Source organism: Sminthopsis crassicaudata, chromosome 5 (assembly GCF_048593235.1).
Source record: "Sminthopsis crassicaudata isolate SCR6 chromosome 5, ASM4859323v1, whole genome shotgun sequence".
Lineage (NCBI taxonomy): Eukaryota > Metazoa > Chordata > Mammalia > Dasyuromorphia > Dasyuridae > Sminthopsis > Sminthopsis crassicaudata.
This window is the reverse complement of record NC_133621.1, coordinates 91625577-91646801: the sequence shown is the minus strand read 5'-3', so window position 1 is coordinate 91646801 and position 21225 is coordinate 91625577. Positions and strand designations below refer to the sequence as shown.

Sequence of the window (21225 nt, the reverse complement as noted above, 5' to 3'; positions counted from 1 at the left end):
CAGATCCGGCCGCAGCCACTTGTTAGCTGAGCGACTCAGAGCGAGTCACTCAAGCTCTGCTTGTTTGAATCGGCCGGCCCCTCCAGGGTCCTTGCCACAAAAGCCCTGAGGACAGCATGGCCCAGGGGACATGACTGAGCAGCTGGGGCCCAGGGAGGATCAGGCCCACAGCCACACCAGCAGGAAGGTGTAGGAACTCCATTCCTCTGAGTCCAAGTCCGGGCTCTCTGCAGTGTTTCCCCTCCCTTCTGCTCCTGTTCTTCCTTCACAGTCCCTGGAGACTGGTGCCCTTGGTCTGAGTGGACCCCATGCACCTTGCCATGTGGGGGAGAACATCGTGCCCGCTCCAGGGCCTGTGCCTGCCCTTCCCCTCAGCACGGAGGAGCTTCATGCCCAGGGGAGGTTGGTGAGAGCGGCGCACAGCTTCAGAGGGAGCCCTGTCCCAGGCCCATCCTGTGTCCAGGTAGGCTGGGGAGGCTCCCTTGGGTGTCCCAGATCCCCATCCTTTCCACCAGGGACCTGAGCCCTTGGTCTTGATACCTACAGTGCCCATAATGCCCTCTTGGTGCCCTGCCTGAAATGGTCCCCCTGACATGGATACCTCTGTTCCCCGGCACAGTGGATGGCGGCTGGAGCCCATGGGGACCGTGGTCTGCTTGCAATGCTTGCACCGGGGAATCGTCTCGGAGCAGGGAGTGTACCCATCCGTCTGCAGAGAGGGGGGGCCGGCCTTGTCCTGGGAGGTACCGGGAGAGCCAGCCCTGCCAGGACAACTCTACACACTGCACAGGTGAGGTCCTGAGGGCACGTCTCCAGTCCTCATTTCTCTTCTTTGCCTCTATCTCTGACCTGTGACCTCTGCTCTCCTTTTCGTCCCTCTTTCCCTCCCAGGACAGTTTTTCTGTTTTCTGAAACCAGAGTACTTTCAGCCTTTTTGTCCCACATCTCCGAGAAACGGCTTATGACCAAAAAACGTAGGTATGAGGTGAAAGCTAGGAGTAGCAACCTCCTCAGTAAGCTCATCTTTCCCCTGCAGACTGTGGGGGCGGCCAGGGACTTCTCCCTTGTGGGAAGCCCTGCCCCCGATCCTGCCAGGACCTGTCCCCAGGGACCGTGTGCCATTCTGGCCCCTCTGATTGCCAGCCCTCGTGCGGATGTCCGCTTGGCCAGCTCCTCCAAGACGGGCTGTGTGTGCCTCAGGCTCGCTGCCGCTGCCAGTTCCAGCCCAGGGCCATGGGTCAGTTTCTCCTTCGCCTTGCTCCTTCCCACCCAGCCAAAGGTCCAGTCCACGGCTGCCAGTTGGGCGTGGTTCTTCCAGACTCGTGTCCTTCCCAGGCCTTTATTTCCCCCTGGGACCCCATGTTTGTTCCTATTCCCTCGAGCCAAGGGGGCTGAGGGGGACCCCCTGGAGAAAGGGGCCGGGGGGGGGGAACAGGTAAATGAGACAAACTGATCAGGGGAACGGGGAGGCGGAGGCAGGAGACTGCCTCCACTGGGACGGCCATGCATACGAACCTTTCTTCCCAGGCATCCCTGAGAACAGAAGCCGCTCAGAGTGGGCCCCGGCCAGCTCTTGGGAGAGTTTGGAGTCTGGAGGGGCTCTCATGGGTCCTTGCGACAATTGGTGAGGCCGTTTGGGGTAGGGCTGAGAGGGAGGGCACAGGGCTTGGAGAAAGGACAGATTAGGGCATAGAGCTGGCTGGTGGGGATGCCATGAGTCCGCTGAATCTGGATTCCCTCTTCTCCCATACCTCCCCAGTACCTGTGTGGGGGGCACCCTGCAGTGCCAGGAAGTGCCCAGCTGCCCGGGGCCCGGGGGATGGACAGCGTGGGGCCCTTGGGGAGCGTGCAGCGTGTCCTGTGGTGGTGGGGAGCAGCTACGCTCCCGGAGTTGTGCTCGCCCCCCTTGCCTGGGCCCTGCCCTCCAGAGCCAGATTTGCCAAACCCAGGTCTGCAGAGGTAAGTTCTCTGAAGTTTCAGCCACTTGCACACTTCCCATGGTGCTCGGGTCCGCCTTAGCCCACCTCTGTCTTACGCCCCTTTCTTCTGCTTTGGGGATGAGTCTCTCATTCTCACCTCCACTCTGGGGAGAAGGCTGTGAAACTGGGTCTCAGCAGCTATTGAAGAAGAAGGGAGCCAACAGTGGGGGCAGAAGCCAATGGAGGGGGCATCACCTTCCTTAGGATGGAAGTGTTGCCCTGGGTAGAATGTTTTAAGGCCTGTCTGGGACTAAATGGGAAAAGCAGCGTTCATTTACTACTTATGGGGGGCTGAGAAGCACTGTTCCACGTTCGAGAGGGGGCACACAGCCTGTGCTGGGAATATGGGTGGGCATGAGTTAAATGTGTGGATGGAGACTAAAGTGGACCTGAGCCAGGCTGACAACGGGCAGCTGAGCTTTGAGGGGGGCGTGGGTGACAAGGGGTCTTGCTGAGACAGGCGTCTTCTCACAGAAGCGGGCTGCCCGGCCGGAAGGCTGTTCCGGGAGTGTGAGACGGACGACGGCTGCCCCTTCTCTTGCGCCCACGTCACCCAGCAGGTGGACTGCTTCTCTGATGGCTGTGAGGAGGGCTGTCACTGCCCACCGGGAACCTTCCAGCATGGCTCAGCCTGCCTACCGGTCAGAGCTCATTTCTTCCCCGGGAATCCTCTCTCCTCCTCTCCGGGACGTACTTCCCTTGTGTGGGCTCCTCCAACATGTCCTGAGCCCAAAGATGCGTTTTAATAATCCTTTATTTGTGGCAGACGCCCAGATATATTGTCCGCCATCCTAGAAAGTCCCACCGACCTGCCACTGCCTGTAGACTCCTGGGACTAGTAATTGTCCTAGCCTTTCCCTGGCTCCCATCCACTTTACTAGGAATGAGCCTGTTCCTCTCTAAGGGTCTGTAGTCAACATCACAAAGCTCTGCCCAGGAAATCTTAACCCTGACCCACAGGAGCACAGTCTTAGAGCTAATTGGCGGGCTTTTGAGTGAGAAATCTGATTTTTTTTTTTTTTTTTTTGTCCTGGATTCATTGATTAGGTAGTAAATCCTTTGACTTTTTTTCTCAGAATAATGTCCCCAACTGATGAAAAAAATGTTAAATTTGAGTGAAAATAAAGATATAATTTTCATTTTTCTGTCTCAGTTCAGGAGTAAGACCCCCTGAAATATATCCATAAATTCCTTGGGAAGTCCTGCTTTAGAGCTAGAAGTGATTTTTAAAGATTTTCCCTCTCACTTCACAGATGTCTTATGTCTCTTTTTGTAGCCCCAGAACTTAGCACATAGTAGGTGCTTAATAAATCCGAATTGATTGATGAGGAAATTGACACTCAGAAAGAGGAAGGTCACTTATGTAACGAGTAGCAGTGCCATTTTACAACCCAGCCCCCTGATTCAGAATCCAGCGGTGTCTTAGGAGCCCCAGGAATCCCACACTGTTCTCACTTTACCCTGCTATCTGTCCCATAAGCCCTTAGACATAGCAAGGTGGCTCAGTGGATAGAATAATGAACTTGGAGTCAGTAAGACTTGAGTTCAAATTTGACCTAGATACTAGCTGTGTGGTCCTGAGAAAGCCACTATATCACTGACTCAGTTTTCTTATCTATAAAATGGAAATAATGTGAAGATGAAATGACATAATCTTTATAAAAGCACTTAGCATAGTGTATGGTATACAATAGGTGCTTAAACATTAGTTTCCTTCCATCTGGCCCATAGTGGGCATTGAATAAATGATTCCTTCCTTAAGGATCTTCTAAGAAATTTTATTGATAGTAAAACTAGGGAATAGATAGAAGACAAACAAAAAAGAGAAGGAAAAAGGGGTTCTCTGCAGAGCAGTTGTGTTCACTCTCTACTTGTAGATTTGCTGATTAGGGCCTTAACTGGCTCAAAGCTTGAGTGCAAAAAGTTAGAGAGGGCCTTACTTCTCTCTCCTGACCACTCTCTTGGGAGACAACCTTGGGAGGTAGGTGCTAGTTTACAGTTGAGGAAACTGAGGCAAACAGCTTAAGTGATTTTTGTCCAGGACTCAAATTTCCCTGACTTCAGGCCTGATGCTCTAATTACTGAGCCACTTAGAGCCGGACTTCAGAGATTTAAAAGCTGAATTCTCTCATTTTACAAATGGGGACACTGAGAACTAGAGTTGTTCAGGTGGGTTTCTCAATGGCAGCAAATAATAGAGTAGGGATTCAAATCCAGGTCTCCGGGCTTTCAGCTTCAGAGCAAAGAAGCTATGGCACAGTGGGTGCTGGGCTTGGAATCAAGACCAAGAGCTCTTCTTCCTAAGTTCAAATCCAGCCTTAGGTACTTACTAGCTGTTTGACCCCGGGCAAGTCACTTAACTCTGCTTGCCTCACTTCCCTCATCTATAAAATGAGCTGAAGAAGGAAATAGAAAACTACTCTAGTATCTTTGTCGAACAAAATAAAAAAACACCATAAAAATGGTGAAAAACTCATTAGTAGTTGGATGTCAACTTGGAAGGATGTCTGTAGTGGTGTGCCTCTGGTTTCTGTTTTTGGCCCAGTGGTGTTTATTTTTAATCAATGATTTGAATAAAGACATAGATGCTGTGATTATTAAATTTGCAGATGACACAAAAACTAGAAAGGATAGCCAGGAGTGAGTTGGAGCCAGATTATTAGATTTTCAGTATGAGCATTTTCTTCTTGGGAGTCAGCAAATTCTACAAATTGGGGCTTGATTTGTTCTTTTGTTGATTTCTAGATTTGAGAAAGTGATGGAGAAAATGTCAATAATGCAAGTTTATGTGTTCAGATTTTTTATCCTCCTCAGAAATTGTTAAATATTTGCCAGGGGGTATCCTGGGGAGAACTGACAGAGTGAATGATAGTCAGAATCCCGAAAGAGTTCACAACAGACTAAAATATGAATCTAATAAAATAAAACTTGGCAGGAATAAAGGTGAAGGCTTTAAAAAGTTGACTTCAAAAATATAAGATAAGAGAGACATGGTTACGTAATAGTGCCCTTGGAAAGGATTTGGAAATTTTACGGGGTGGACCATGAACTCAGTACAAGTCAAGAGTGTATTATAGCAAGCACCCAAGCTAAGATGGTCTTTACCTAAATTGAAACTTTATGTTGTTGTTATTGATTCATTTTTGGTCAGGCCAGCCCTTTATGATCCCATTTAGGATTTCTTGGAAGAGGTACTGGAGGGGTTTGCCATTTCCTTCTCCAGCTCATTTTACAGACGAGGAAACTGAGGCACACAGGGTTAGATGATTTGCCCAGGATCACACAGTAATTGTCTAAGGTTGGATTTGACTTCAGAAAGATGAGTTTTCCTGATTCCAAGCCTATTGCTCTATTCATTGAGCTACTTAGCTGCCTCATGTTGAAAACTAGGGAAACAGTAACTTGCTACTTTTTCTCCTGGTCAGACCATAGGCTATTGCGTGAGTTATGGGAGCTACTTTTAGGAATGATATTATGAGCTGGAGAGTGTCCCCCAGAGGTGAATCAAGATTGCCTTGAGATCATATCACTTTCTTTTCATTCTTTTTAGTTTGACTGATTCTTGATGTCTCATAGAGTCATCAGCTTCCATTTACTCTGTTCTAGTAAAAACTACACAGACTAGTGATTTCTTTGGCTCTCTTTTGTATCTCTTTTTTCATTTGATTACTTCTACTTGTGAAGGTATTGCTTTCTTCAGTGGATTTTTTTTTTTTTTTTTTTTTTTTGCATTTGGCCATTTATATATTTTTTAGGAACTGCCTTTCTTTTTCATGCTGTTGACATTGAATGGGAAATGGTTGAAGGAAATGAAGATATTTATTCATAGTGGCTGATAGGCAGTGCACTGGATAGAGTTCTGGGCCTGGAGTTAACCCCAAAACCTACCTTCAAATGTGATTTTAGGTTTTTAATAGCTATGTGATCTTGGGCCAGTTACTTAATCTCTGTCTGCCTCGATTTCTTTGACTGAAAATAGTGCTTACCTCCCAGAATTATTGTGTGAGAATCAAATGAGATAATATTTGTAAAATATTTAATATAATACTTGACATATAGTGGGTGTTACATAAATGTTAGCTATAATAATAATAATTATTATTGTAAAGTATTTGTTCCCTAACCAGGCTGACTTTATTCCTCCCCCCTCCTTTTCCTTAGGAATGCCCATGTGTCCTGACTGTATCCCTGCTACAGGAACTGGAAGCTCACAGCCCAGAATCCAGGGCACCTCTACTCATTGTGGGGGAGACTGGGCAGCATCTGGGTCCTGGGGATGAGCTAGATTCTGGCCAGACCCTCAGAATGGGTTGCAGCAATTGGTGAGATAGCCTGAGGGTGAAAGGGAGATCCTGGAAACCTAATTTAGGGAGAAGTAAGGATAGAAAGTGGGAGAAGGGGGAAGTGGAGGAATTGAAGGGAAAAGGGTTTGAGGGAGAGGAGGAGCGGAAAGGAAGGGGAGGGGTAAAGAGGACTAGAGATTAAAATATGTTAAAACTATCTGGTCTCTTCTCTTCCTCTCTCTAGGCCCAGGACCTCAGCTGGGCTTCCTCACTCATTCTGTATCCATCTCCTGTGTTCTCTCCTTCCTCCCCAGTTCTTGCGCCCACGGGAGGCTCACCTGCACTCTCATGCACTGTCCTGTGCCTGGGGGCTTCACTCCCTGGAATCAGTGGGGGCCCTGTTCTCGCTCCTGTGGGGGAATGGGCACCCGCACCCGCACCCGGAAGTGTGCCCACCCCAAACCTGCTCATGGTGGCCGGGACTGCCAAGGGCCCCGCCGGGACCTCGAATACTGTCTCAGCCCAGATTGTCCTGGTGAGGGGGCAGGGAGAGGAGGAAGGAGATGGCCGGGATTCCTCTGTCCCCCTCCTTTACCTCTGCTTTTCTTTATGGGTCTGTGTCTCCATCTCTGAATTTCCCTTTCTTTGCTTCTCTCTCCTGTTTTTCTCTCTCTCTCTCTCTCTCTCTCTCTCTCTCTCTCTCTCTCTGTCTATCTATCTGTCTTTCTCTGTCTCTGTCTATCTCTGTCTCTATCTATGACTGTCATTGTCTGTGTTGAGTTTCCCTCTCCCCACAGGAGCTGCAGAATCCACAGTGTTTCCAGGGACAGCTCTCCCAGGTATGGCCTGGTCCCTGGTTTTCTGGCCCCATAGTCCTTTCTCCCAATCCCTTTGTGTACCCTTCTCATCACTTCTCTGCTGGAATGGGAGAGCCCTTAAACCTTTCCCGTCCCTGAGGGAGGACCCTAGGGTCCATCTCCCTCCTCAGACTGATGACCTTCTGGCCCTCACCTCTCCAGGCGGCTGGGGCACATGGTCCCCTTGGTCCCCCTGCTCCCAGAGCTGCACAGATCCAGCTCATCCAGCCCTTCGTGGTCGCAGCCGCCACTGCCTGGCCAACTGCACCAGTGGGGAATCCATGCAGCAGCGGCCTTGCAATTTACCTCTGTGCACAGGTAACCCTAGGTGTCTCCAGGCTCCCCCTAATGCAGAGGCCTCTGAGCCCTGACTGACCGTTTTCTCTCAACCCTACGTGGGAAACCAGATGGCTCTTCCAAATTCCATGATAATTTTTATTAATTTGTAATAACAATTTATTATAAATATTAATAATTTATACACAAGTACAACATACTCTTCAAAGCACTCTCTCTACGTTATCTTGTCAAATGCCCCTGAAGATGGGTTACTATCTTTATTTGACAGAGGGGAAAACTGAGACCCAGAGAGACAGAGTTAAGTTGCTGGAGACAAAACAACAAATCAGCAGTTAAGCCGGCATTAGAGCTCCTTTTGAGATTATAATTTCCCTGAGCCTAGGCCAGTGTGTCAAATAGATAAGGTTAGGATTCTGGTCCGAGCTGTTTGGGATGAGGAGAGGTTGGGAGACAGGGAAATGGTCCAGCCCGAGAGCTGACCTAATCTGTGTCCTGTCACCTCTCCCTCCCAGCCACGCCGTTGTGCCCTGGCCCAGGCTGCCCTGGGGGGAACTGCTCTTGGACAGAGTGGGCTCCTTGGACCCCCTGCTCCCGGAGCTGCGGTGTGGGGCAGCAGCGTCGCCTGCGGGCATACTCCCCCCCTGGGCCTGGGGGGCATTGGTGCCCTGACATTCTCACTGCCTACCAGGAGCGCCGATTCTGCAACCTGCGGGCATGCCCAGGTAAGGGGGTGCTGTTTGAGGGAGGAAGGGGCACCGTGAGGACTTGGAGGTCTCCTGAGTAGTGTAAGCGGTTGGAGAACCTGGCTCATGTCTGGTGGAGTGCCCAGCCTCAGCTTTCCCCCTTGCTCCCCGTGTTCAGTGACACATCTGACATCATTTTCACTGCCCCAGGACAAGTGCTGGCTATCAGGATGCCCAGTAATTTCTTATATAGAACAAGGGAGCGCCCGGTGAAATTCTTGGCAATCCAGAGGTTGCAGGGTGGAGAGGACCCTCTGACTGGGAAGCCGAGTCCCTTCATCTCCTAGGGCTCCTTTCCTCATACAGTGGCTGGCGGCTGGTCCCATTGGAGCCCCTGGTCCTGGTGTGACCGGAGTTGTGGAGGGGGTCGCTCGCTGAAGAGCCGGAGCTGCACCCGCCCCCCACCCAAGAATGGGGGTGCTCCCTGTTCAGGGGAGCAACATCAAGTCCGCCTTTGCAACCCCGAACCTTGCGGTAAGGTAACGATAAGCAACTCAAGTAAGATAATGAATACGAAGCACTTTGGAAATTATGAAGACACTGAGAGTTGTCAGCTATTATTATTATGAACAATAATTAAATTCTAGCTAGTGTGGTATAGTGGAGAGAAAGCTGGCTTAAAGTCAAGGAGACTTGGGCGAGATTGACACCTTGGATCCACACTGGCTGTGTGACCCTTAATGTAAAATTACTTAAAATATCTAATTTTAATAATTAATAATTATTTAATTAACTTAATAATAAAGATATTTAAAATTTACTTATTTTATTAAATTTATTAATTTAAAATAAAATAAATTCTTAAACAAAATATCAATACTACTAGAAATTCTTTTAAGAGAGATTTCCACTTTGCCAAGAGTTTCCCTATTTGTTAGCTTGTGTGAGTCCCAGGGCCCTTACCCTCAAGGAGCTTATGGTCTTGGGATGAGGCGTGGTGTGGGAGGGAGAGATGAGGTTTCCCTATGTCCAGTGTCTGTGCCTGGGTGTTAGGGAGAGAGGAGAGGGAGCTTCACCGGGGACCCTGCCTGTCCTCCTCCTCAGAGAAAGGCTGCCCTCCTGGCATGAAGGTCACAGACTGTGCCAGCCGGTGCCCGCGCCACTGCTCAGACCTCCAGGAAGGCATCGTGTGCCAGGACGATGAGACCTGCACGCGGGGCTGCCGCTGCCTGGATGGTATGTGCCTAGGAGACGCCTTTGGCAGCTCCTGTCCCTCTGCCCAGTGCCAGCTCTCCACCCTTTGGGAGGTAGGAAGCACTCCGCTATCTCTCCTCTGTCCCCCAGGGTTCCTGGAGCAAGATGGAGGATGTGTGCCGGTTGGGCATTGCGAGTGCACCGATGCTCACGGGTACAGCTGGGCACCGGGGAGCCAGTACCAGGATGACTGCAATAACTGCACGTGCCAGGCGGGGCGGCTCTCCTGCAGCACCCAGCTCTGCCCGCCCCCCGCCTATTGTGCCTGGAGCCGCTGGTCAGCCTGGTCACTGTGCAGTCGCTCTTGTGGTCCAGGGGGGCAGCAAACCCGCTTCCGGTGAGGCTTGACTGGCACTTTCTGTTTTCTGCCCCTCCTCCCACCCTTTCCTTACATTTATTTGGGCGTTCCTTCCCTTGTCTGCAGCTCCCTCTCTCCTGATGCTTCTCTTCCTTGTCCCCTGCATCTCGTCTCCTCCTGACATTGCTAGTCCCCTGATGTCTCTCCCCCGTGCCTTTCTTCTCTGACATCTCTTTGCCCATTGTCTGCCTCTCCCCCCCAAAAACGGGTTCAAATCCCGGATGTGCTGCTGGCTTCTTGTGTTTCTTTAGGCAAATCCTGGCTTTTCTGGACTACAAAATGAAAGGGCCAGACTACATCAGTGGTGTGCAAACTTTTTTTTAGCTCACCAGATAGCACTTATATAAGATTTGGTCTTCACAACACAACCCTTGGGGGGGAGAGGTTGAGTACTATTGTCATCCCCATTTTACAGATGAAGGAACTGAGGCAGATAGAGGTGAAGGGGACACACAGCTAGTAAGTATCTGAGGTCACATTTGAACTCAGGCCTTCTTACTCCAGGTCCGTCACTCTAAAGTCCACAGCACTGTAGGATAACTGAACATGGATACTTCCCTTCAACGAGAGTGGCTGTTTGTGTTGAGTACTTTAAAAGTTCAGGGTCTCATGCGTTTCGAGGTGTGTAGGGCTGATAGAGATGTTTTATTTATTTTCTGAGTAATATGTCTAACAGACGTTGTCTCAGGGTAAGTAAGAGATACATGAAACAAAATGATTTATGGTTTTTAAAAACCTGCAGTAACCGCGCTCTAAATGTCACAGTCACACTTGTTGAAACTAAGCTCTCAGCACATCCTGTGAGAACCTCTGTTAGACCTCCAGAGTTCGTTCCTGTTCTAACCCCATGGTCACTCCTTGGCTCTCTCCCTCAATGTCTCTCTGACCCCTCATGCCCCTTTCTCTTGCCAATATTTCTCCCCCTTTCATTCTCTCTCCCTACGCCACTGTGCCTCTTTCTTTCCTCAGTGTCTCTCTTTCTGGGATGCTGTTTCTTTCACCTTGAACTCTGTTCCATCCTCTCACATTTCCTCCTGGACCCAAATGTCTCCGTAGGGGAAAGTGAGGCAGGTGACCTTTCCCAGCCCCCCCTCACTTAAATCCAATTCACTTGCCTGTGATGGCCTCCCCTCCCTGATGTCATGGTCCTCTTCAGGAATGAAGGACAAACAACAACAACCTTTATTAAATTTCCCTTTCTTTAAGTTTTTTGAAAAAAAAAAAATCGAACTAGAAAATCATCAACAAGCAAAAATACTTCCCTATACAACAAAGGACCCAAAATGGAGATTGTTTATAAATTTATGAATCCATTACATATATAAATTAATTAAATTATTTTTAAATAATTAATTAAGCATTAAATAATTAATTCAGCCCTGCTTGTCTGTGTCCCCTTCTGAACTCCCATTTTCCTCTGTGCATTTTTAAAGGTTTCTTTGGCACTTTTTTCCTCCTTTTTGTCCTCTCCTTCCTCTTCCTTCTTCTCTTCTTCCTCTTTCTCCTTTTTCTCCTCCTCCGCTTCTCTTCCTCCCCTTCCTCTTCTTCCATTCTCTTTTCTTCCTTCTCTCTTTCCTCTCTCCAGCACATCCTCTCTCCACTCTACACCTTTCAGGCCTATCCCAACTTTCCTGACCCACTTATCTTAGCTCCTTATAGCCTCTCTGTATCACCCTGGGCCTTCATCTGTAAGTCTTCTCAGATGTGCAAGGAAAGGATCCCTGGGGTCCCAACTCATTCTCTCTCTCTGCTCTTTCCTTCAACCCCGTCCAGGTCATCCACATCGGGTTCATGGGCTCCTGAGTGCCGGGAGGAGCAGTCACAGAGTAAGCCCTGCCCCCAGCCCCTGTGCCCACCTCTGTGCCCACATGGCAGCCACCTCAAAGCCCTTGGGGATCGTTGGCTACAAGGAGAGTGTCAGCAGTGGTGAGTCCAGAGGCAGCAATGGGCCTGCTGACTTAGGTGGGGGTGGGGGTATGGCTGGCACACTGGCCAAGGACCTGGCAAGCACTGTATTACAGGGTAAGGGAAGCCCCAAGCAGGGAGAAATCTTGAGGAAAGGGTTGGGTCCTCTGGAGTTATGCTCCAGCTGTGCTTTCCAGGGACTCAGGACTGTCCCTCCTCCCTCCAGCTCCTGTACCCCAGAGGGCATCATGTGCCAGGATGTCGAATGTGCAGGTGCAATATCCCCATTTCCCCCTCCAAATTCCACCTTTGCCCCTTTTCACTTTGTCCTTTGTTGCTCCCCTGACTACAGCTCTGCGCAGGCCTGTTCCTTCCCTCTTATTATAGTTGATCTCACAGTCTGGCCCTGAAAGCCCAAAAAGCCTGAGGTTCTATTCATACCCATTCCCCCAAACCTCTAGGAGCTCCCTTTAACTCCTGTACCTCGAGGGTGGCTTTCCCTGTGACATTATCCCCATTGCCCCGGCTTCCTTAATCTCTGCCCTCTGTATTTACAGTGCCCGGGGCTTGGACACCATGGTCCCGCTGGTCAGATTGTCCAGTTTCTTGTGGGGGTGCAAACCAGGTTCGAACCAGAGCTTGCATTGATCCACCCCCACAACATGGAGGGCTGCCTTGCCCAGGCCCAGACACGGAAGCCCAGCCTTGTGGGCAGCAGCTTTGCCCAGGACTGCCTGTGTCCTGCTCCTGGGGATCGTGGGGACCTTGCTCCCGAAGCTGTGGCCCTGGCCTTACTTCTCGATCTGGTTCCTGTCCCTGCTCCTCAAATGGCCTTGGTCCCTCCTGCAACGGCACCACATCCCATCTGGACACCAGGGCCTGTTATTCTGGACCTTGCCCAGGTAAGGAGAGAAAAACGAGGTATAATGGAAAGAACGTTGAATTCAGGGAGGGAGAAGGCAGGGCTCAAATTCTCATTGTTATTTACTACTTAAATAATTTAGATGTCACTAAATTTCTCTGGGCCTCAGTTTCCTCATCTGTAAAATGAGGGGGTTGGATGGAAGGATTTCTGAGGTCCCTTCCTGCTCTGATTGACAATCTCATGTCTGTTTAATCTTCTTTCTTTCTAGTGTTGAAGATTGGGGAAGAAGAGGGAGTAGAGGAGGGTAGATAGAAAATTTCAGGAAAAAATGATTTCTACTTGAGTATCTTTTTTTTGGACTCCCCCCAAACTCTGGACTTTCTAATTTTATTATTAGTTTACTTTTATTATATTTTTTCTTTCTTTTTTATCTCTGCCTTGTAAAGATCCCTTTGCTGCTCTATAGTGGAATATAGAAGAAAATTTTATAGCTGTGAACCATGGAAAGGGAACCTTGCCAGAAATGACCTGAACTCCCTCTAAATATCCTTCCCCCTTTCTCACTGTGCTTGGAACAGGGGAACAAAGATTGAGAGGTTGTGCTAGAGTTCACTGGAAGAGGAGCCTGGCTAACCCCTTGTTTTGTTCTCTCTTCCAGAGGAGTGTGTGTGGACCAGCTGGAGCAGCTGGACGGTCTGCTCATGCCGGGTGCTGGTCCAGCAGCGGTACCGGCACCAGCGCCCAGGCTCCAGGGGCACAAGTCAGGAGACCCCCTGCACTCGTCTAGATGGCCACTTCCGGCCCTGCCACCCCAGAAATTGTTCTGGTGAGAAAAAGCATCAGTCACTCCCTCAAATCCTTTCCTCATATGGTGTGTTTATATGAGGGTCAGTTAAGTTTCCTTCTATGGAACTATCAAGTGCCTTGAGTTCAGGAACCATCCCACCCATACAAGGCAGCATTCTCTCCTTCTGGTGCCAGAACAGGGCTTCCCATATTTCTCATTCTCCCCTCCAAGGTTTCTTCCATGAGCTCTAGTTTATTCTACTGGAATCCCTCTTTTGGGTTAGACAACATCCATCACTCTTGGATCATGTGCTCTTGGGTGGTGCTTTGGGGTAGGGACTAGAAGGGTCTTTCTGGGGGTCTTCCCATCTGGTGACTGTTTCTCTAACTTCTCTCCCCCTCCCCCAGAGGAGAGCTGTGAGCCCCCATTCGAGTTCCAGGTCTGTGGTTCCCCTTGTGCTGGGCTCTGTGCCACCCATCAGCGTGCGGGTCTCTGCCAAGACCGAGCTCCCTGTCAGCCTGGCTGCTACTGCCCCAAGGTGAGGGGAAGAAGTGCAGCAAGGAGGATACATCTCTGGGGAGGAAGGGGGAAGCTGCTGTCGGAAAGCACTTGCCAGACTTGGAATTGCGAAGACCTGAGTTAAAATCCTACTGATTTTAAACTTGAGCAAGCATCTGTAAAAGGGGGCAATGATAGCATCTACCTTCCGAGGCTGAGATGGTGCTCCAGTGATCTGTGTCCGTGTCCATGTCTATGTCTGTACATTGTCTCCAGAAAGACCCTTTGAAACACCCGTAGGTGTTATCTAGGAAACAGGAAAATTTGGGCAGACGGGGACTCTGCGAATCCAGCTCCAGCTCTTCTTTTGCTCTCTCCCAGGGGTTATTGGAGCAGTCCGGGGGCTGTGTTCCTCCTGAGCAGTGTAGCTGTCTCTTGGGCCCTGATGGGGGAGTAGGGGAGCCCCAGATTCTGGCTCCTGGAGAACACATACACTTGGGCTGTAAGGAGTGGTAAGTGATGGAGGGGACGCATTGGAAATAGGGACCCATGGGAGAATCTGGGACCGAAGCTGGGTTGGAGAAACATGGAGAAATGGGCTCTTAGTCCAGGACTATGGCCAAGAAAGATGTGGGGAAGTAGGGAGAGGTACAGACATTGGTCCAATCTTAATGAGAAAACTGAATAAAGGGGTGGAATGTCCAAGATCTGGCACCACGAGTATATCCTTCTTCCCCCAACCCATCCCCGAGTACTCTCAGCCAACTGGTTCTTCATCTTCGTTCACCTGACCCCTGAGGGACGCATCCCCTCCCCCTCCCCTGACACCGGGTTATCCAGAGCCAGCTCTCCCCACCCACAGAAAATGCCTTTTCTGCAGCGTGTGCCAGGGCGGAGAAGTGCAGTGTTCCAGCCATAACTGCCAAGGTAACTCCCGGTCCCTCCCGAAACCTTCCCCGTGCTCTCCTCGCCCCAGTCCCATCCGGCCACTCTTCCGCCGCTCATATATACCAAGCCTAAGCCTTTCTCCTCCGCCCGACTTTCCCTATTTCTCCGTCTCCTCCTTGCCGGTATCTAGTGATTTCCACTAGAGCTGAGCCACATGGGAGACACAGCCCTGCCCTCTCCCAGGTCTTCTTCCCCTGAGCGGGTGGTCCGAGTGGTCGCCCTGCGGACCCTGCTGGCCGCTGGCTGCTCCGGCTCCTACCTCGCTGAGTGCCCCGTGGGAGCGTGGGCTCCAGGAGGGACCCGCTCCTCTGCCTCCCGGTTTCTCCCTCGGGGTCTCAGAGCAGCACCGGCACCGCCTGTGCCTGGATCCTGAGACGGGAAGGCCCTGGGCCGGGGACCCCGGTCTCTGCGCGGCCTCTCTGAGCCAGCGGCGCCGCTGCCCTGATCTGGGGGTCTGCCAAGGTAGCCGGGGGCCCCTGAAAGGGCAGTGGTCCTGGCGCTGGCGGGAGCTGGGAGGGAATGTCCATCTCAACCAGGCCTGAGGCCCCCTCCTCCACTTCCTTTTCTCTTCCTGGACTTTGGTCAGGAAGCTCTCCCATTGCCATGTTTTCAGCAGTGATTCCTCCCCAGGCCCAGCTATACTCCCAGAAGCTAACCAAAGAAAGCCTTGGTTTAGGGGCAGTCTCCTTTAGGAAAACGGGGACAAGAAGTAAGCGCTGATCTTTCCCCCTTACCGCTTATCCCCTAGCAATCATTCTCTCTTTGCCCGACTAGACCCTTGCCAGTGGGAAACCTGGGATTCTTGGAGCCCGTGTCAAGTATCTTGTAGCGGAGGATTCCGGCTACGTTCACGAAAGGCAAGGGGTCTTGCCAGAGAGAAATGCCAGGAACCCTGGGCGCAGACAGAAAGTTGCAATACTAATCCATGCCCAGGTAAGCCCTCCTGCTTCAGAAACCCCAGGGATTTAAGATGGAGGCTAATAACAGGGAGAGCAAGACTCCTGGGTAATGACCTGCCCAACATTTATCCTCTACCTCAGTTTTCCCAACTATAAAATGGGGGTAATAATAACAGCCACCTCACAAGGTTGGTGTGAGCATCAAATGAGACATTTGTAAGGCATTTAGTACAGCGTAGCACATAGTAGGCACTTAATAAATGCTTGTTTCTTTCCCTTCCCCTTCTTTAGTCAGGGATGGGGAAGAATGAAGGGACTACAAAGGTGGGGACTACAGAAGGAAAGAATGATGTGGTAGAGAAATTGGGGGGGGGTAGACAAGAAAGGGCTTCCCTTTGCTTTCCATTCTTTCTAACATACATCTTTTGTGTCCCCAGGTGGGAGTTGTGAGGCCCGAGGTACAATGCCAACAGCTGATTGTGCCAACCAGTGTCCCCGAAGCTGTGTTGACCTATGGGATAGAGTGCAGTGTCTCCAGGGGCCCTGCAGCCCAGGTATGACCCCCCTTCAATCAGCTCTTTACTTTCTGATGAAAAACTAGGCTAGAGGATAGTAGCCACAAAAGTCTACGTCCTGGTCTCAGCTCTTTAGCCACTGCGACAATCATCCCTGTCTGGAAATAAGTTTTGTTGCCTCTATTTTGCTTCAGAATTATCCCAACTCTCCTTTCTCTAGATGGTGGCTCAAGGAAGCAGTGTGGGTTTTTTCCATAGCCTCCTTGGAAAAATCATTTATAGATTCTGCCAATGACTTCCTGGTCCCAAAATGTTCAATTCCCCAAGTAGTTTTGAGAATGTTGCAGACACTGAAGAGCCATTGTGTATTAGGGATATGGTTCGTGAGGCTGATGTGCTCCTAGTTTCTGCTTTCTAGTTTTCCAAGAGTTCTTGTTGAATTCTAAATTCTTGACCCCATATTAAACTTTTGGGTTTTTCCAACACTAAGCTACTCTGCTCATTTGCTTCTGTATATTGTGTATCTAATCTGTTCCACTGAATGGCTTTAACATTAATTATCCAAGTGCCAATTTATTTTAGCAACTAATCTTTTGCCGTGTAGTTTAAGATTTGGTTCTGTTACATGCCTTTCTTTCCTGCATTTTTCCTGTTAATTCCCTTGATGTTCTTCACCTTTTGTTTCTCCAGATGAATTTTGCTGTTATTTTTCCTAGTTCTCTATATTAATCTTTTGGTGGATTGGTTAATATGGCACTAAATAAGTAAATTAACTTAGATACTATTGTCATCTCCATATTGATTTAGCCTATCTATGGGCAACCAATATCTCTCCAAATATGTACATCTATCTCTATCTGTGTAGGAAGTTGTACAATTATGTTCATATATTTTTTGTCTAAGTCCTGGCAGGTAGACTCCCGAGTATTTCATACTTTCTGTAGTTATTTTAAGCCACCTGTGCCTTAGGAAGATAATGAATGTGTGTGTGTGTGTGTGTGTGTGTGTGTGTGTGTGTGTGTGTGCATTATTCAGCATCCTGAATCTTCCCCTAACCCCTCAAATCTTGTTTTCCCACCAAGGCTGTCGTTGTCCTCCTGGCCAACTGCTTCAAGATGGCCATTGTGTACCTATATCTTCTTGCCCCTGTGGCTTCCCGAGCTCCAATGCCACTTGGGAGCTGGCCCCACCTGGGGAGCTGCAGTTGGATTGCCATAACTGGTATGGGGGAGGCAGTGGTGCTAGGAGGTGGTTGACCTAGAACAGGAGTGTGCTAGAACCGGCTCCAGAAGACTAATTATTAAAATTTCAGTGTGAACATTTACACTTCAGAAATCAGTGAGCAGCACAAACCAGGCTTGATTTGTTATTTCATTGATTACTTAGGAAAGTCATGGAGAAAAGTTTAATAATGCAAAATAAATTTAAAAGTACTAGAACCAGCTCCAGAAGATTTGTTACTTCGTTGATTATCTAGGAAAATGGAGAAAAGTTTAATAATGCAGATTAAATTTAAAAGTATATCACATGTACATCTATATTTGAAAGAGTCAGTTGCTAAGCATTTATCATTATGTATGTATACGCTGGGCCTGGAGCCCCTGGGGATGGGTGGGTAAGGAGAGGGGAAGTGGGACCCAGAGATTGAGATCTCAGCCTTTTTTCCCTGGTGCCTCTGCCCATCTTTAGTACTTGTGTCAATGGGTCCTTGGGATGCACGCCCTATGAGTGCCTGGTCTTTGGGCCCTGGTCAGGCTGGAGCGACTGCTCAGCCTCCTGTGGCGGGGGTACCAGGGAACGGCACCAGAGCTGCGAGCAGAGTCTCCAGGGGTTCCCGTGCCAGCTCCAGGACATGAAGCAGACAGAAAAATGCAATTCTGAGCCCTGCACAGGTGGGTACTGATGGATGGTTCTCCATTTCCTGCAAAATAGTACTTTATCTTCCCTCCCCTAGGTGCCCAGACTGCACGTGACTGGGGTACCTTGTTTCTCAGCTTCATGCCAGGTGGGTGAGTGGTCAGAGTGGAGCGAGTGCAGTGCCAGCTGTGGGGGAGGTGTGTCAGAAAGGAAGAGAGATCCACTTCTGGGAACACTATGCCCCCTGCTTTCCCCGCTGTGGCTCCGGAGGACGTGCAGCCCTCAGCCCTGTAGCCAAGGTAAGGGGAGGGAGGAAGCAGAGGCAGGCTTCTAAGTCCTAAGCAATGTAGAACAGGGAAAAGGTCAGCCTAAAGTGGGAGGCAAGGAACAGAGCTCTATATTGCCACAATATTTTTTTAACCTTTCCAACAGTTTTTAGAGATTTGATTTCATTTTATTTCAGTACCTCTTGAACTACAGGCAGGGAAGGTAGTGTATCTTCATTGTTGATTTGGAGAAACTAAAGCACAGAAGATTTGCCCCAAGTTCACGGGCAGAGCAGTGGCAGTGGCAGCTTAAAGAGTCAGGCCTCATGGCTCTCAGCTCTGTGTTCCTTTCCTTCTAGTCAGGAAGGAGACCCAAAGCTCATTCCTTCCACACCTTGCCCTTCCTCCATGAATCTGGGGTCTCCCTTGCTTCCTTCTCCAGAGTGCCCTCCTGGTCAGAGACCCACTCCCTGTGCCACCTTATGCCCAAGCCGATGCTCAGACCTACAGCCCGGCAGCCTCTGTGTGCAGTTGCCTTGCAAACCTGGCTGCAGCTGTCCTGAAGGGCAGGTAAGTACAGTGAGAATGCTGTAGGGCTGGGGATCGGAGGGCAGGAGAGGCCGTTTCTTTACATTCCCCATGTGCCAGGTGACAGTGTGTATGTGACTTGGGAGCGAAGATCTTGGATGACCTTATGAGAAGAAGATAGGCAATCTGGGGAAAGGGTGAGGGCAGAGAATGGCTCCAAGCCTAGGACTGGACACTGTCAGTGTGTGGAGGCAGCCAGCTCCAGGCTTGCCAGTCCCTACTGAGGGCATAGGGCTGAGCCACTGCCATGCTTCTGCTTTAGCTGCTGCATGCAGACAGATGTGTCCCCTTGGCTGAGTGCCCCTGCAACCAGCTTTCACTGCCCTGGGCCCTCTTCTTGACCCCAGAAGAACAAGCTCAGGAGCTACCTTCTGGAACCACACTTGTCCGGAACTGTACCCACTGGTGAGGGCATCAGGAACTCAATGCTAGGAGAATTTTTGGGAGGAATGGGGGGGGGGAAAGAAAAAGACAATAATAAAGCTAGGGACTGAATACAAGGGGAAGGGGTATGGGAGAGAATAATGGAGTAAAATGCTCGGCAGAAACTGTACCCACAGGTGAGGGCATCTGGCAAAATAGGAGGGGGAGAGAAATGGGATGGGGGTAGGGCTAGGTTAAGGAGGAGAGGGAATGGGACAGAAGGGAATGGGGGGGTTGCTCAGTAGGAATTATGCCAACTGATGAAGACACTGAGGAACCTAATAGATGGGACCTTTGGGGACAAAAAAGAGATAGGATTAAGATTAGGAATGGACTAGGTTGAGAAGAGGAGAGAAAGGGAATGGATTGGGATGCTCCCCTGAGTTCTGTGGTTCTCTTCTGCCAGCATCTGCCAGGAAGGATCCTTCAACTGTTCCAGCAGCGATTGTCAGAGTAAGAGAGGATCCTGCCCAGTGACCCTTCCCCCAGCACTATCCCCAAACCAAGGGCAGGGCTTGCTCCGAGTCCTAAGGGCTCAAGGATCTGGCTCAAGTCCAGGGTGCCTTCTTCTCAAACACCTGGGTCTATGGGGGTGGGGCTGTACTGGGGGTTATCAGTGGCCAGGAGAACGTGCTTAGGGTGTGGGGGGTCACAGGTCCTGGTCCTTCCTCCCCTGATTTGTTTAGGTTTTTTACTCAAGTGTACTTATCTTTTAAGGTCCCACTTTTTCCAGCTGACCAGAGTGACCTCTTCTTCCTCAATTTCTGTATCACTTTTGTTATTTAGCATTCAATGGCCCTCCTTCAATTATCTATCTATCTGTCCATCTGTCTGTCTATCTATCTATCTATCTATCTATCTATCTATCTATCTATCTATATCTTGTCTTCTCAACTAGATTGAAAGCTGGTATTTGGGACAGTTCTATGTGCTCTTTTATCGAGGAGATTACAATCTAGCTGGGAAGGAAAAGCATCGATATGGGGAACAGGTCGAGAGTGATACAGAGTAATATCGATTAGACAAAAGCCTGATGCAAAGAAACTTGTGCAGGTTTTCAGAGAAGGGAAAGCTTGTTGTGGGCTGGACCAACTGGGAGGATTTTCTGGAGGAGCCTGACCTCAGTTGGACGGGCATGTTTGGCTGATCAGGAAAGATGGGGCATCTGGGTAGGGAGAACAGAATGGACAAATGGAGAATGTCTCCCCTGAGCGTCCTGTGCCCTTAGGCATGTTTGAGGCTGGCAGGGAGGGATCTAGACCCAGCTGTCCAGATGAGGTCAGCTCTCCTGAATGTAATGCCCACCTGTCAGCCTCCCTCCTCCCAGGGAAGTCATGTCCAATAAGCATCCCCACAGGCCTCTGTCCCACCTTTTCTGCCCTACCCTTTCCTCTGACTTCTTGTGTCTGGGCACTTGGGGGAGCATGGTTAGTTTGCTCTCTCTAAGCAATAGGAAAGGAGCCCTCAACTTCCTCCAGACCCCTATACCACTAGCCGACCTCCTCATCCTTCCAGGCCCTGCATTCAAGGCTTCTGCTCATCTCAGCAACTCAGCCAGTTGCCAGACTGGGGTAGGCGGGTGGGGAGAAAAGCGGCTGTGGAGCATGCAGAGAAGAGTAGGGGGACTTCAGGAGAGGAGGATGAGCAGTCCAGTACAAGGGACCATAGAGATCACCGCCCTTGTGGTACAGAGGGGGAAACTGAGGTCCCGAGAGCTGAAGGAATTTCTCTGACAGAACAGGGACTCAACATCTCCTTATTCCCAGTCCCCTTTCCACTCGATGAAGGCTTCAGTTTCATGACCTCCACTGAGAACTCTGTGAGAGGCTGCATGGGAAAGTGGAGGGGTGGGTGTCATTGGGTCACAGAGGCCTGGGTTCTGCTCCTTGCTACTCAGTCTTGGCCAGGCAGGCCCCTGCGATCCTTTCTAGTTCCCACTCTCTAAGTCTTACCCGGCTCT

General features: G+C 49.9%; 1 protein-coding gene across 1 annotated transcript in view; it reads left to right on the top strand.

Moving 5' to 3' along the window:
* Positions 1 to 21225, top strand: part of LOC141542885 (SCO-spondin-like) — an 83996-nt gene that overhangs the window by 55847 nt on the left and 6924 nt on the right. Inside the window, exons 70-99 of the mRNA XM_074267569.1 lie at positions 272 to 463; positions 620 to 790; positions 1037 to 1237; positions 1528 to 1624; positions 1760 to 1959; positions 2454 to 2620; positions 6141 to 6301; positions 6577 to 6797; positions 7060 to 7101; positions 7282 to 7437; positions 7932 to 8141; positions 8469 to 8636; positions 9207 to 9338; positions 9447 to 9693; positions 11488 to 11640; positions 11846 to 11892; positions 12177 to 12521; positions 13143 to 13310; positions 13679 to 13809; positions 14151 to 14281; positions 14650 to 14696; positions 14901 to 15179; positions 15492 to 15650; positions 16054 to 16170; positions 17214 to 17352; positions 17821 to 18023; positions 18126 to 18287; positions 18697 to 18824; positions 19105 to 19247; positions 19672 to 19718. Of these exons, the coding sequence (XP_074123670.1) occupies positions 272 to 463; positions 620 to 790; positions 1037 to 1237; positions 1528 to 1624; positions 1760 to 1959; positions 2454 to 2620; positions 6141 to 6301; positions 6577 to 6797; positions 7060 to 7101; positions 7282 to 7437; positions 7932 to 8141; positions 8469 to 8636; positions 9207 to 9338; positions 9447 to 9693; positions 11488 to 11640; positions 11846 to 11892; positions 12177 to 12521; positions 13143 to 13310; positions 13679 to 13809; positions 14151 to 14281; positions 14650 to 14696; positions 14901 to 15179; positions 15492 to 15650; positions 16054 to 16170; positions 17214 to 17352; positions 17821 to 18023; positions 18126 to 18287; positions 18697 to 18824; positions 19105 to 19247; positions 19672 to 19718 (4764 nt within the window). The remainder of the gene's footprint in view (positions 1 to 271; positions 464 to 619; positions 791 to 1036; positions 1238 to 1527; positions 1625 to 1759; positions 1960 to 2453; positions 2621 to 6140; positions 6302 to 6576; positions 6798 to 7059; positions 7102 to 7281; positions 7438 to 7931; positions 8142 to 8468; positions 8637 to 9206; positions 9339 to 9446; positions 9694 to 11487; positions 11641 to 11845; positions 11893 to 12176; positions 12522 to 13142; positions 13311 to 13678; positions 13810 to 14150; positions 14282 to 14649; positions 14697 to 14900; positions 15180 to 15491; positions 15651 to 16053; positions 16171 to 17213; positions 17353 to 17820; positions 18024 to 18125; positions 18288 to 18696; positions 18825 to 19104; positions 19248 to 19671; positions 19719 to 21225) is intronic.